This window comes from Oncorhynchus mykiss, chromosome 18 (assembly GCF_013265735.2).
Source record: "Oncorhynchus mykiss isolate Arlee chromosome 18, USDA_OmykA_1.1, whole genome shotgun sequence".
Taxonomy (NCBI): domain Eukaryota; kingdom Metazoa; phylum Chordata; class Actinopteri; order Salmoniformes; family Salmonidae; genus Oncorhynchus; species Oncorhynchus mykiss.
Genome location: NC_048582.1, coordinates 36421252 through 36435909, shown reverse-complemented (window position 1 = coordinate 36435909; position 14658 = coordinate 36421252). Strand labels below are relative to the sequence as shown.

Sequence of the window (14658 nt, the reverse complement as noted above, 5' to 3'; positions counted from 1 at the left end):
ATATTCTAGGTCAGAACCGTCCAGAGTAGTGATGCTGGAGAGCATGCATTTAGTTTCACTTGCGTTTAAGAGCAGTTGGAAGCCACGGAAGGAGAGTTGTATGGCATTGAAGCTCCTCTGGAGTTTAGTTAAGTGTCCAAAGAAGGGCCAGAAGTATACAGAATGGTGTCATCTGCGTAGAGGTGGATCAGAGAATCACCAGCAGCAAGAGCGACATCATTGATGTATACAGAGAAGAGAGTCGGCCCGAGAATTGAACCCTGAGGCACCCCCATAGAGACTGCCAGAGGTCCGGACAACAGGCCCTCCGATTTGACACACTGAACTCTATCAGAGAAGTAGTTGGTGAACCAGGCGAGGCAGTCATTTGAGAAACCAAGGCTGTTGAGTCTGCCGATAAGAATGTGGTGATTTGTGTATATTGGTATCTAACTTCTCTGAAAAGTTGCATATCACGGGGGCTATTTGATGCTAATGCAGTACTCCACAATGTTTTTGTGCTGGTCGAGGGCAGTTAAGTCTGGAGTGAACCAAGGGCTATATCTGTTCCCGGTTCTACATTTTTTTTGAATGGAGCATGCTTATTTAAGATGGTGAGGAAGGCCCTTTTAAAGAATAACCAGGAATCCTCTACTGACGGGTAGAGTTCAATATCCTTCCAGGATACCCGGGCCAGGTCGGTTAGAAAGGCCTGCTCGCTGAAGTGTTTTAAGGAGTGTTTGACAGTGATGAGAGGTGGTCGTTTAACCGCAGTCCCATTATGGATGCAGGCAATGAGGCAGTGATTGCTGAGATCCTGGTTGAAGACAGCAGAAGTGTATTTGGAGGGCAAGTTGGTTAGGATGATATCTATGAGGGTGCCCGTGTTTATGAATTTAGGGTTGTACCTGGTAGGTTAATTTGATAATTTGTGTGAGACTGAGGGCATCAAGCTTAGATTGTAGGATGGCCGGGGTGTTAAGCATGTCCCAGTTTAGGTCACCTAGCAGCACAAGCGCTGAAGATAGATGGGGGGGCAATCAATTCACATATGGTGTCCAGGGCACAGCTGGGAGCAGAAGGTGGTCTATAGCAAGCGGCAATGGTGAGAGACTTGTTTCTGGAAAGGTGGATTTTTAAAAGTAGAAGCTCGAATTGTTTGGGCACAGACCTGGATAGTATGACAGAACTCTGCAGGCTATCTCAGCAGTAGATTGCCACTCCGCCCCCTTTGGCAGTTCTATCTTGTCTTAAAATGTTATAGTTAGGGATGGAAATTTCAGGCTTTTTGGTGGTCTTCCTAAGCCAGGATTCAGACACAGCTAGGACATCCGGGTTGGCAGAGTGTGCTAAGGCAGTGAATAAAACAAACTTGGGGAGGAGGCTTCTAATGTTAGCACGCATGAAACCAAGGCTTTTACGGTTACAGAAATGAGAGCTCCTGGAGAATGGGAGTGAAGCTAGGCACTGCTGGGCCTGGATTAAGCTCTACATCACCAGAGGAGGAGTAGGATAAGGGTACGGCTAAAGGCTATAAGAACTGGTCATCTAGTATGTTTGGAACAGAGAGTAAAAGGAGCAGGTTTCTGGGCGCGATAGAATAGATTCAAGGCATAATGTACAGACAAAGGTATGGTAGGATGTGAATACAGTGGAGGTAAACCTAGGCATAGAGTGACGATGAGAGCGATATTGTCTCTAGAAACATTTTAACCAGGTGATGTCACTGCATGTGTGGGAGGTGTAACTGAAGGGTTAGCTAAGGCATATTGAGCAGGGCTGGAGGCTCTGCTCAAGTGAAATAAGACAATCACTAACCAGAACAGCAATGGACAAGGCATATTGACATTAGAGAGAGGCATGCGTAGCCCGGTGATCATAGGGGTCCAGTGAGTAGTTAAGCTGGCTGGAGACACGGCGATTCAGACAGCTAGCGGGCCGGGGATAGCAAGCTAGCAGAAGGGCCTTATAGGTACGTCGCAATGAAAGAAGTCTGTCTATCTAGTAGCTAGTTAGCGGGCTAGCTTCTGTTGGGGGATTCTGGTTCGAAAGTAAAGAAAAATACTTTCAAAAATAGCAGATCAATACCACATTGCGTGAGGCAAGTTGCAGGAGAGTATTTTGAAGTTGAGGTTTAGGAAAAATATAACAAATATGCAAAGAAAAAAATATATAAAAGATATGTACACGGGACAAGATGAGGACAAAGACGTCTGCCTGCTACGCAATCTTGGAACAAAACTGCAGTCTGTACCCCAGTTCTAGGAGATAGTCATGGTCACGTAACGTGGTCATGGAAAACTCCTGGCCATAGACATGACCTAATGTAATCTATAAAAAATATACATAAGGAATATAAGGCTGATATTAGTCAGGTGCCCAGTGATCCAGTAGAGTTCTGTTACTTACACAAACACTAAGGGGGAGCAGATGGGTGGGAACTCATTGACATCCAAAACGTTGACCGTGACACTGGCGGTAGTGGAGCATTCCACTACCACGCTGTAGGCTCTGACCAATAGAACACTTATGGGCCAGGGCCATAGGATGCCACCTTTCCAACAAGTCAGTTTGTAAACTTTCTGCCCAGCTAGAGCTGCCCCGGTCATCTGTAAGTGCTGTTTTTGTAAAGTAGAAGCATTTAGGAGCAACAATGGCTCAACCGCGAAGTGGTAGGCCACACTAGCTCACAGAATGGGACCAATGAGGGCTGTAGCGTGTAAAAATCATCTATCCTCAGTTGCAGCAATCACTACCGAGTTTGACTGCCTCTGGAAGCAACTTAAGCACAAGAACTGTTTGTTGGGATCTTCATGAAATTGGTTTCCATGGGCGAGCAGCCGCACAAAAGCCTAAGCTCACCATGCACAATGCCAAGCGTTGGCTGGAGTGGTGTAAAAGATGGAAACGCATATCAATGGTACAGCATACAATGACATTCTAGACAATTCTGTGTTTCCAACTTTGGAGGAGACCCTTTCCTGTTTCTGCATGACAATGCCCCCGTGCACAAAGCGAGGTCCATACAGAAATTGTCTGTCGATCAGTGTGGAAGAACTTGACTGGCCTGCACAGAGTCCTGATCTAAACTCCGTCAAACCTTTGTGATGAATTGGAACGCCGACTGCGATCCAGGCCTAATCACCCAACATCAGTGCCCAACCTCACTAATGCTCTAGTGGCTGAATGGAAGCAAGTCCCTGCAGCAATGTTTCAACATCTAGTGGAAAGCCTTCCCAGAAGAGTAGAGGCTGTTTTAGCAGCAAATGGGAGACCAAATCCATATTAATGCCCATGATTCCGGAATGAGATGTTCGACGAGTAGGTGTCCACATACTTTTAGGTGTGTGTGTGTGTGTGTGTGTGTGTGTGTGTGTGTGTGTGTGTGTGTGTGTGTGTGTGTGTGTGTGTGTGTGATCTCTCACACTATTAAATTTGGGCAAAAAAAGCATTTGGACATTTTGGAACTATAAAAACGGTTTTAAGTTAAGGCCAAAGGAGACCGTGTGTTGAGCCTGTGGATCCCGAAAGATTCCCTTTTGAAGATGGGTTTCAGTTGTGGGTCAGTATCCATAATGTCCCAGTGCTGCCTGATAATGTCCTTTTTAAATGCCTTTCCCACTGGTGAGTATTCTGCTTTTTCTTTTACTTTTGGTTGAAGGCTTTTTAATTAGGAGCCGTAGTGTAGTGCCCCCCCGTCGCTGTCCCTTTGGTCTGGAAGAAAAAGTCAGTTCCACCAAGTCCACAATACAATTGGCACGTTCATTGAGGAAGAACTTGAGGGCCTCTAGGGCCACCCTGGTGGGGGATGTTTAGTATATAGACTGGTAACATCAAAAGTACACAGAATAGAATGTTCTGGTATATGGCCCACATATTTCAGGAGATTAAATCAAATCAATAGTCTCTGGTATACATGGGGAGAGCGATCACCCGGGGTTTCACTAAATGGTCTACAAAGGTAGAGATATTCTCTTTCAGAGATCCATTACTACTCACAATGGCCCACATATTTCAGGAGATTAAATCAAATCAATAGTCTCTGGTATACGTGGGGAGAGCGATCACCCGGGGTTTCACTAAATGGTCTACAAAGGTAGAGATATTCTCTTTCAGAGATCCATTACTACTCACAATGGGCATGCCTGGTATAGGTGGCGTCATGCTCTTGTGAATTTGGGGAGAGAGTGTACATGACCAGGGGGTTGTCAACTTTCATATACTCATATTCTGTCTTTGTAATTTTCAGCATTGCGTTCTCAGAATGTCCTTGTCATAGTTTGCAGCTTTTTACATCACTATTGCACCTCTGTCGGCATGTTTTTATCATCATACAGGAGTCATTCTTGAGTTCCATAAGGGATTCTTTTCCTGCTTTGGACATATTGTGGAATAGCTTGTATTCTTGTTTCTTAGCCAGGAGATGTGTTATGTATCTTTCTCAACGAGGCAGCAATAGGTTTCAAGAGGGACTTATTTGGGGTGGTAATTTGCTAAATGCGTTTTCCCTTATGTCTTCAAAGCGAGAGTCAAGTTCATTGTCATTCAGGTTATCAATTGGAAGAGCATTAGCACGCTCCTGTCTGGTTACTAGTCTCATTCAATGGATTTACATTGGCAGGTGTATAGGGGGCAACCCCATTACCCCAAAACTCAGTCACTCAAACTGCGTCACTCAAAAGCTCAGTCACTCAAAAGTCTATAACTGTATCAGTCATTGGCCTGTGATGTTGGGACAAATGATAGTCCCTTAGCTGGGGCCGATGAACATGTATCAGACCTGTTGCACAATTTAATTACCGTGTCTTGCTCCGTGTGTGTGTGGGGGGGGGGACTTCGGGTGTTGTCGTCTTCCTGCATTATCCTCTCCAGCATTTCTTGCTTGGAAAGCAGGGTGGTGGTTGTGATGACGGCCTATTCGATGATGTCGTCCATCGGGATTCTCCAAAAAAGGAGATGCTCCGGCTCTTAATTGGTCACTGGAGTCAGATGTGAAGGGAGGTTGATCGCCACTAGGATTATGGCTGGGCTGGCGTTTACCCTTCCAGCTTGCTCCGCCATCCCTCCAGAAATGCACCTTCTGCTTCGTGTAGTTTATTTTTATTTTTATAGCTTGCTTGGCTTTGTCTCCAAGTTTGTCATTCATTTTTTTCCCACGTTGATCAATGTTCTCTTTTTTTTGTCCTTTATTGGTGATCTTGCTTTCTAGATCCAACATTTAGCTGTATCATTTGATCTCTAATCATGCTCAATTGTTCTGACTTCTTGTATGGTCAGAGCCATTAAATCAAAGGAGTATTTATTAAGCATCTCGCACCATCGGTCACAAAAGAAGGGGTTGTTCAAACCAAGAGAAGGTGCTTTCTGTATCCATAATCCTCGTGGAATTATTTTATGCCTTTAGATAATGCCTCAAGGTGACTGCATGATAATTACTGTTGTGCTTCCCAGCCAAGGGAGTGGGCTCACTCACAATTTTGCCTAAGAACACAGCCATAAATAAAGAATGGTACCAACACATCCTCATAGAGCAACTTCTCCCAACCGTCCAGGAACAGTTTGGTGACGAACAATGGCATTTCCAGCATGATGGAGCACCTTGCCGTAAGGCAAAAGTGATAACTAAGTGGCCCGGGGAACAAAACATTGATATTTTGCATCCATGGCCAGGAAACTCCCCAGACCTTAATCCCGTTAAGAACTTGTGGTCAATCCTCAAGAGGCGGGTGGACAAACAAAAACACGCAAATTCTGATAAACTCCAAGCATTGATTATACTAGAATGGGCTGCCATCAGTCAGGATGTGTCCCAGAAGTTAATTGACAGCATGCCAGGGCGGATTGCAGAGGTCTTGAAAAAGAAGGGTCAACACTGCAAATATTGACTCTTTGCATCAACTTCATGTAATTGTCAATAAAAGCCTTTGACACTTACAAAATGCTTGTAATTATACTTCAGTATTCCATAGTGACATCTGACAAAAAATATCTAAAGTCACTGAAGCAGCAAACTTTGTGGAAATTAATAATTGTGTCATTCTCAACTTTTGGCCATGACTGTACACACATCTATACTGTACACATTGGTGTCCTATAGTGTATTTAACCTTGTGTTCGTCCCCTCCCTCCGTCTTATCTCTCCCTGCAGCTGTCCACTGCAACCTGACCCAGAATGGGATGGACCACCAGATGTGCCCGGACGATGTGACCTCTCACCTGGAGGAGGAGCCTCTGGACCAGGGCGCCATGCTGGACGACGACAGCCCCACCTATCAGGATGTGAGCCCCGGGTACCAGCGCCGCTCACCGCCCCAGCGCTCCGTCTCCGAGTCAGAACTCTCACGTGTAAGAACAGGGACTTCAGTGACGTCTTCATCAACCCAGTCCTCGGGACCCACTAGTCGTTACATATATTTGACGTATCCTAAATCCAGCACACCTGGTTCATATAAAAAAAAAACGCTTGCTGATTAGTTGACTAGTTTTCAGGTGTGCATGGTGTTGGAGCACATTAAATGTATGGTACGGCTGGTGTGACCCGAGGACTGGGTTGAGAAAGGCTGCTCTAACAAATGTCAGGATGGGTACCAGGCTGGGGTGACCACTCACCATAATCATTGGTATGTAATAATTTTGTAGGTGCATTTTGGGATATTAGTAACGCGTCCCAATTTTCAAGGAATTTCAGATCTGTAATTCTAACAGACAATCTTGAATTCAGCAATTACTTACTACACTTTCTGGCACCTAACCATTGCTTGATCAATCAAGTAAATACACAACTTTTCAAATGAACTCCCTTGACAGCCCTTATTCAATGTTTCCTGAGAATGACTTGTTTAGATTAAAGGTTGTCATCAGTGGAATTTTATTTTATTTCCTCTCTAAAAATGGCATCCTGTCGAGACAACAGATCTGACATTTCCTCCTTTTTCTGCCTCTGTCTCTGAAGGGAGATGAGAAAGAAAAACGACAGAGATAATTATCTGTCAAGCTGACTGCCTGGAACTGCTTTCACCCAGACAATATGTCCTCCAAGAAGCCCTATGTAGCTACGCCTTTGAAATGTAGAGGAACAACTAGGCTTGGGCAGATTTTAATATGGTCATCCTTCTCTTATCCCGGGATTTAGTGAAAACAAACACAGGCAAATCCAGCTCATAAAGTTGTACAAGCATAGCTAGTAGCTACCGAATGTCATTTCCGATGAGTGTGGACATTTACGAGCAAAAGTGAACGAGAGAAATTGTGCAAATGAACAAAGTTGTGATGCATGCTTTTCTGATGTGCACACGGAGGAGAGAACTAGTAGGAAGCATAGGGAAAAAAATGTCAGCTGTGCAGAACTCCTCCAGAACTCTCTGACTTCTGGCAGAAAGCCATTATAAGATATCTGACGGCAAACATTTTAGTAGTGAATTGCATACATGTGTAACTTCATCACCTCACGTGCGCCGCACAACAGAGACTCACTATAGATATAGAAATCTATACACTCCCGTTGTGCGAGTTACTAACAAGCGCGTGACTGGCTCAACCGTTCTGGGGAACTATAAGCTTCATAATGTGACAGGTGACCTGACGAACGCACTCTGCTTTATCTCCTAATGTATTGCACAAGTTGGCTGCAGGTATTAACTTAAAGTAGTTACAAATATTCACATTTTATTGAAAATGTTCAAATATTGAAAAACCGTCCTGTGGCTTTTTCCAAATACCCTGATAAACGGTATAACGCACAAGCCTACGAACAACTAGGATGTTTTTTTATGGTCTCACTGCGTGGTACAGGCCTTCTGTGTTCCTACAGTATAAGAGTGTGATGAACCACCATGTAGGTTCATTTGAAAATAATGTAATAACGGCATGGATCCCTATTCAGAGATAGGTACTGCTCCATAGTACTAGAGACGTCACTACAGACCTGGGTCCAATCACAACTGGCCGTGACCAGGAGTCCCATAGGGCGGCACACAATTGGCCCAGCATCGTCTGGGTGAGGGGGGGGGAGGGGCTTTACTTGGCTCATCACGCTCTAGCAACTCCTTGTGGTGGGCCGTGGGCCTGCAGGCTGACGTCAGTCGTCACATGAACGGAGTTTCCACACATGCGGCTGGCTTCCGGGATAAGTATGACTCAACCTTCATCTCCTGAGCCTTTTTTTTTTTTTTTAAAGAAACAAAATCTGTGGACGTTATGTTACCGTACTTCATTTTTCTTTTTTTCATTAATTTTTTTTTCTCACCTTTATTTAACCAGGTAGGCTAGTTGAGAACAAGTTCTTATTTACAACTGTGACCTGGCCAAGATAAAGCATAGCAGTGTGAACAGACAACAACACAGAGTTACACATGGAGTAAACAATAAACAAGTCAATAACACAGTAGAAAAAAAAGAGTCTATATACATTGTGTGCAAAAGGCATGAGGAGGTTGGCGAATAATTACAATTTAGCAGATTAACACTGGAGTGATAAATGATCAGATGGTCATGTGCAGGTAGAGATACTGGTGTGCAAAAGAGCAGAAAAGTAAATAAATAAAAACAGTATGGGGATGAGGTAGGTAAATTGGGTGGGCTATTTACCAATGGACTATGTACAGCTGCAGCGATCGGTTAGCTGCTCAGATAGCAGATGTTTAAAGTTGGTGAGGGAGATAAAAGTTTCCAACTTCAGCGATTTTTTTTTTTTTTTTTTTTTTTTTTTTTTTTTTTTTTTTTTTTTTTTTTTTTTTTTTTTGCAATTCGTTCCAGTCACAGGCAGCAGAGAACTGGAAGGAAAGGCGGCCAAATGAGGTGTTTGCTTTAGGGATGATCAGTGAGATACACCTGCTGGAGCGCGTGCTACGAGTGGGTGTTGCCATCGTGACCAGTGAACTGCGAAAAGGCAGAGCTTTACCTAGCATGGATTTGTAGATGACCTGGAACCAGTGGGTCTGGCGACGAATATGTAGCGAGGGCCAGCCGACTAGAGCATACAGGTCGCAGTGGTGGGTGGTATAAGGTGCTTTAGTAACAAAATTGATGGCACTGTGATAAACTGCATCCAGTTTGCTGAGTAGAGTATTGGAAGCTATTTTGTAGATGACATCGCCGAAGTCGAGGATCGGTAGGATAGTCAGTTTTACTAAGTTTGGCGGCGTGAGTGAAGGAGGCTTTGTTGCGAAATAGAAAGCCGACTCTAGATTTGATTTTAGATTGGATATGTTTGATATGAGTCTGGAAGGAGAGTTTACAGTCTAGCCAGACACCTAGGTACTTATAGATGTCCACATATTCTAGGTCGGAACCATCCAGGGTGGTGATGCTAGTCGGGCGTGCGGGAGCAGGCAGCGAACGGTTGAAAAGTATGCATTTGGTTTTACTAGCATTTAAGAGCAGTTGGAGGCCACGGAAGGAGTGTTGTATGGCATTGAAGCTCATTTGGAGGTTAGATAGCACAGTGTCCGAGGAAGGGGCAGAAGTATACAGAATGGTGTCGGATGCACAGATGAAGACGGATGCACAGTACTGTCTTTTATCGATGGCGGTTATGATATCGTTTAGTACCTTGAGCGTGGCTGAGGTGCACCCGTGACCGGCTCGGAAACCAGATTGCACAGCGGAGAAGGTACGGTGGGAATCGAGATGGTCAGTGATCTGTTTGTTGACTTGGCTTTCGAAGACCTTAGATAGGCAGGGCAGGATGGATATAGGTCTGTAACAGTTTGGGTCCAGGGTGTCTCCCCCTTTGAAGAGGGGGATGACTGTGGCAGCTATCCAATCCTTGGGGATCTCAGACGATACAAAAGAGAGGTTGAACAGGCTGGTAATAGGGCTTGCGACAATGGCGGCAGATAGTTTCAGAAATAGAGTGTCCAGATTGTCAAGCCCAGCTGATTTGTATGGGTCCAGGTTTTGCAGCTCTTTCAGAACATCTGCTATCTGGATTTGGGTAAAGGAGAAGCTGGGGAGGCTTGGGCGAGTAGCTGAGGAAGGCATGGCCAGCCGTTGAGAAATGCTTGTTGAAGTTTTCGATTATCATGGATTTATCGGTGGGAATCAGTCAACTCTTCACATGTAGCATAAAGTACAACACGTCTTAATCACAAACTGTATTTTCAACCATGCGCATTGTACAGTATCTGCCATTTGAGTTCATGACTTTGATACCCTTTTCACACTACTGAGCCAAACCAACTCGAGCCAAGCTGTACTGCTCTGGCCAGGCTACACATAAGAAAAGAAAACGTCGGAGCCATCACAGTACGGCGCAGTTCTGCCTATAGAGGAACTCTGTGGCTAAGCAACGGCATCGACTGAAAGCATGACCTTTGTAGAGCATGGTGCCTTCAACTCCAGGATAATGGGTTCGATTCCTGGGACCACCCACCCCATAAAATATATGCACGCATGACTATGTCAAATTGGATAACAGCGTCTTCTAAACGGCATATATGATCATGGAAAATCAAGAGACCCTACAGATATCATGCCCAAAGCAATATCTTACTTTGTCTTACACACACATGAACTCCTATTGCCCTGCTGTGTTATGGACCCATATTGACTTCCGAGGTCAGGGAATTAAAAGCCAGCGTTGTGTATGCACGTTCTTTTGATGTGGCCCAATGAAGTCGGTCTTCACGCTGCTTGTAAATCCAATTTCTCAACCTGGAGGCGTCTTTTAAAGAAAGCGGTTATTAATTCACTCAGAATAGCGTGTCATTTCTCCCTCCCAGCTCGGCCTGCCGTCCACATAGCGACAGCCTAGCCTGCCTTATCCCCGCAACGTAATGGAATAATTAGTTAATTTTCTTTTCCGTTGAGCTTTGGGAGAGAGCGAAATAATAAAGGGAGAGAAACAGCAGGCCCAGGCAACCCCTGCCGCAATGCTGGACTAGTTAATTAAGTGAGCTACGAAGGAGATGGGGCGAGAACAACACTGGGGCTCGACGTCTCAAATGACCACTCAGTCAGTGTGACACTAATGGCTATTCCCTCTCAACAGTGAGGAAATGTATCGGAATGATGGAATGATGCAGTGTGGTATTGGAATGATGCAGTGTGCCCATGTATTCGCTAGATGGCGCTGTATGTTTGTGAATGCCAGAGCTGTGTAGTGTACTAACTAGGCTACACAGTGGTGGAGCTATGCTAACACTACAGTACGAGAGCTCCTTGAATGCCTTTAGATTATTGTAATAATGGTGTTACTTTGAATTAATGTAAGTAATTAATCAACTATCCATCGGTAAGGCTTTTAGTATCAATATTAAGTATCCTATTGCTGTGGGTTTCATTTTCATGGCTTTGGCAACTGACATCCTTAAAGTGTTTGTGTTTTGAAGTTGTCCTTGCTCTGTTGCTAAGGTAACATGTAAAATACATGAACTGCGTAGTGTGTTAAATTATGCCAAGGACAGATTGACTGTTTTTGTGTGTGTGTGTGTGTATTTACGAGCTTGTGCATGCAGACATATTCTCAATTTCTCACTTAGAAATAAAGCTGGCTTTTTCTCGCTCTGCACACCGGCGCTTGTCACTCAAATCTCTAATTGGCCCAGAGTCTCATGAAGTTCTGTGGATGATTTCCCTTTGTTTCTCCGTCTCTCTCACTCACTCACTCACTCACTCACTCACTCACTCACTCACTCACTCAGCCTCACCCAGAAACACTGCTCTGTGTTGCATTACAGTACTATGAAATACATGGATGGCTATTGATTCAGGAACTGTTGCAGTTCCCTCCAACCCCAGCGAGCTCACCCTGTGCAGTGAACATTATATACAGTCACTGCTGAGCAGTAGATTGAGCAAAGCCAAGCCCTCTCTCTTGGATGACATACAGTACCAGTCCAAAGTTTGGACACCTACTCATTCAAGGGTTTTTCTTTATTTTACTACATTGTAGAATAAAAGTGAATACATCAGAAGTATGAAATAACACATGGAATCATGGAGTAACCCAACAAGTTTGAAATCAAAATGTGTTTTAGATTCTTCAAAGTAGCCACCCTTTGCCTTGATGACAGCTTTGCACACTCTTGGCATCCTCTCAACCATCTTCACCTGGAATGTTTTTCCAACAGTCTTGAAGGAGTTCCCACATATGCTGAGCACTTGGTATATGCTGTTTCCCTTCACTCTGTAGTCCAACTCATCCCAAACCATCTCAATTGGGTTGAGGTTGGGTGATTGTGGAGGAGAGGTCATCTGATGCAGCGCTCCGTCTCTCTCCTTGGTCAAATAGCCCTAACACTGCTTAGATGTGTATTTTGAGTCATTGTCCTGTTGAAAAACAAAAGCTAGTCCCACTAAGCGCAAACCAGATGGGATGGCGTATCGCTGCAGAATGCTGTGGTCACCTACTCTGTGTCTCACAAAGGCACAGCGGTTGGAACCAGAAATCTCACATTTGGACGAATTTCCATCGTTCTAATGTCCATTTCTCGTGTTTCTTGGCCCAAGCAAGTCTCTTCATCTTGTTGGTGTCCTTTTTAGTAGGGGTTTCTTTGCAGCAATTCAACCATGGAGGCCTGATTAACGCAGTCTCCTCTGAACAGTTGATGTTGAGATGTGTCTGTTACTTGAACTCTGTAGCATTTATTTAAACTGCAATTTCTGAGGCTGGTAACTCTAATGAACTTATCCTCTGCAGCAGAGGTAACTCTGGGTCTTCCTTTCCTGTGGCAGTCCTCATGAGAGCCAGTTTCATCATAGCGCTTGATGGTTTTTGCGACAGCACTTGAAGAAATTTTGGAAGTTCTTGAAATGTTACGTATTGACTGACCTTTATGTCTTAAAGTAATGTCGGACTGTCATTTCTCTTTACTTATTTGAGCTGTTCTTGCCATTATATGGACTTGGTCTTTTACCAAATAGGGCTATCACCTGTATACCACCTCTACCTTGTCACAACACAACTTATTGGCTCAAATGCATTAAGAAGGAAAGAAATTCCACAAATGAACTTTTAACAAGGCAGTCATGTTAATTGAAATGCATTCCAGGTGACTACCTCTTGAAGCTGGTTGAGAGAATGCCAAGAGTGTGCTAAACTGTCATTTAAAAAAAAATGTTTAGGTTAATACATGATTCCAGATCTGTTATTTCATAGTTTTGATGTTTTCACTATTATTCTACAATGTAGAAAATAGTCCAAATAAAGAAAAACCCTGGAATCAGAAGGTGTCCAATGTTTTGACTGGTACTGTAGGTCCCATTTATGCTTTGCGAAAACCAAACACTGCGTTCCACAGTAAGAACCTTATACCAATGGTCAAGCATGGTGTGGTAGTGTGATGGTTTGGGGATGCTTTGCTGCCTCAGGACCTGGATGACTTGCCTTAGAGATTACTTCCTTCTATTATCTGAGAATGTCAGGCCAATCGTCTGTGAGCTGAAGCCCAGCTGGGGTCATGCAGCAAAACAATGATCCAAAACAGACAATCAAGTCTACATTTGATGTTTTGCAATGGCCTAGTCAAAGTCCAGACCGGATCCCAATAGAGATGTTGTGGCAGGACATGAAACGAGCAGTTCATGCCTGATAAAACCCACAAATGTCGCTGCGTTTAAAGCAGTTCTGCACGGAAAGAGTGGGTCAAAATTCCTCCACAGCGACTTGAGAGACTGATCAACAACTACAGGAAGCGTTTGGTTGGAGTCAGTTGCCTTAAAGTATTTGCCCCCATTCTAAATTCTCTACTTTTGCATATATATATATAATTTTTTTTATACTGAATGTCAGATCTTCAATGCAAACCTAAAATTGAGATAAAAGGGAATCTGAGTGAACAAATAAGAATTACATACTCATTTAATTTCATAAACAAAAGTTACGCAACACCAACAGTAATGCCCCCGTGTGAAAGTCATTTCCACTTTACACTCTAACTGGTTGTGCCACCTTTAGTTGCAGTGACTCCAACCAAACGCTTCCTGAAGGTGGTACAACCAGTTATTGAGTGTAAAGTGGAAATGACTTTCACACTGGGGCATTACTGTTGGTGTTGCATAACTTTTGTTTATGAAATAAATGAAATGAAATTCGTATGTGATATTTGTTCACTCCGGTTCCCTTCTATCTAATTTTAGGTTTGCGTTGAAGATCTGACATTCAGTATAAAAATATATATATGCGAAAGTAGAGAATTTAGAATGAGGGCAAATACTTTTTCACTGCACTGCTTCCTGTAGTTGTTGATCAGTCGCACACAAACACACACCTTCTCTTCTTTCTCTCCCCTTTCCTCCCTACTAGCTCATCGTAGTGTTTCTGGCTAAGCCATCCAGAGCTACACTAGCTCATTCGCCGTACTGTACTGTACCATATGCCCCAGGCTGCTAGTCAGGGTTAATTGGTGGCGAGCTGAGCTGTATTTAATGGTTAACGTGGGTTGTTGTTGCAACGCCGTCTTCTCCTCAGCGGAGGTCTCCTGTCTCTTCCGTCTCTGCAGATTTGGTGTCTCTGTGGCTATACTTGGCACTGGGAGAAGGACAGTCTCTCTCTGACTGACTGACTGACTGACTGACAGTCAGTCAGTCAGTCAATTAGTTAGGTAGGTAGGTAGAGACATAAAGGGGAATGTGGTGGGTAATGTTATGCTGGCCTAGCCGAGGTGGAGGCATGTTCTATTCCTATGCTGCACCACACAGCGAGCCGCTGCTGACTGGAGTGGGAGGGAAATGGGAGGA

The 14658-nt window shown here is 44.1% G+C and overlaps 1 protein-coding gene across 2 annotated transcripts in view; it reads left to right on the top strand.

Annotated features, from left to right (window-relative positions):
- samd12 (sterile alpha motif domain containing 12) overlaps positions 1-14658 on the top strand; it is a 124947-nt gene that overhangs the window by 25552 nt on the left and 84737 nt on the right. For both annotated transcript variants that reach the window (XM_021571816.2, XM_021571815.2), the window contains exon 2: positions 6128-6324. In XM_021571816.2, the coding sequence (XP_021427491.2) occupies positions 6157-6324 (168 nt within the window). In that variant the 5' untranslated portion in view covers positions 6128-6156. The remainder of the gene's footprint in view (positions 1-6127; positions 6325-14658) is intronic.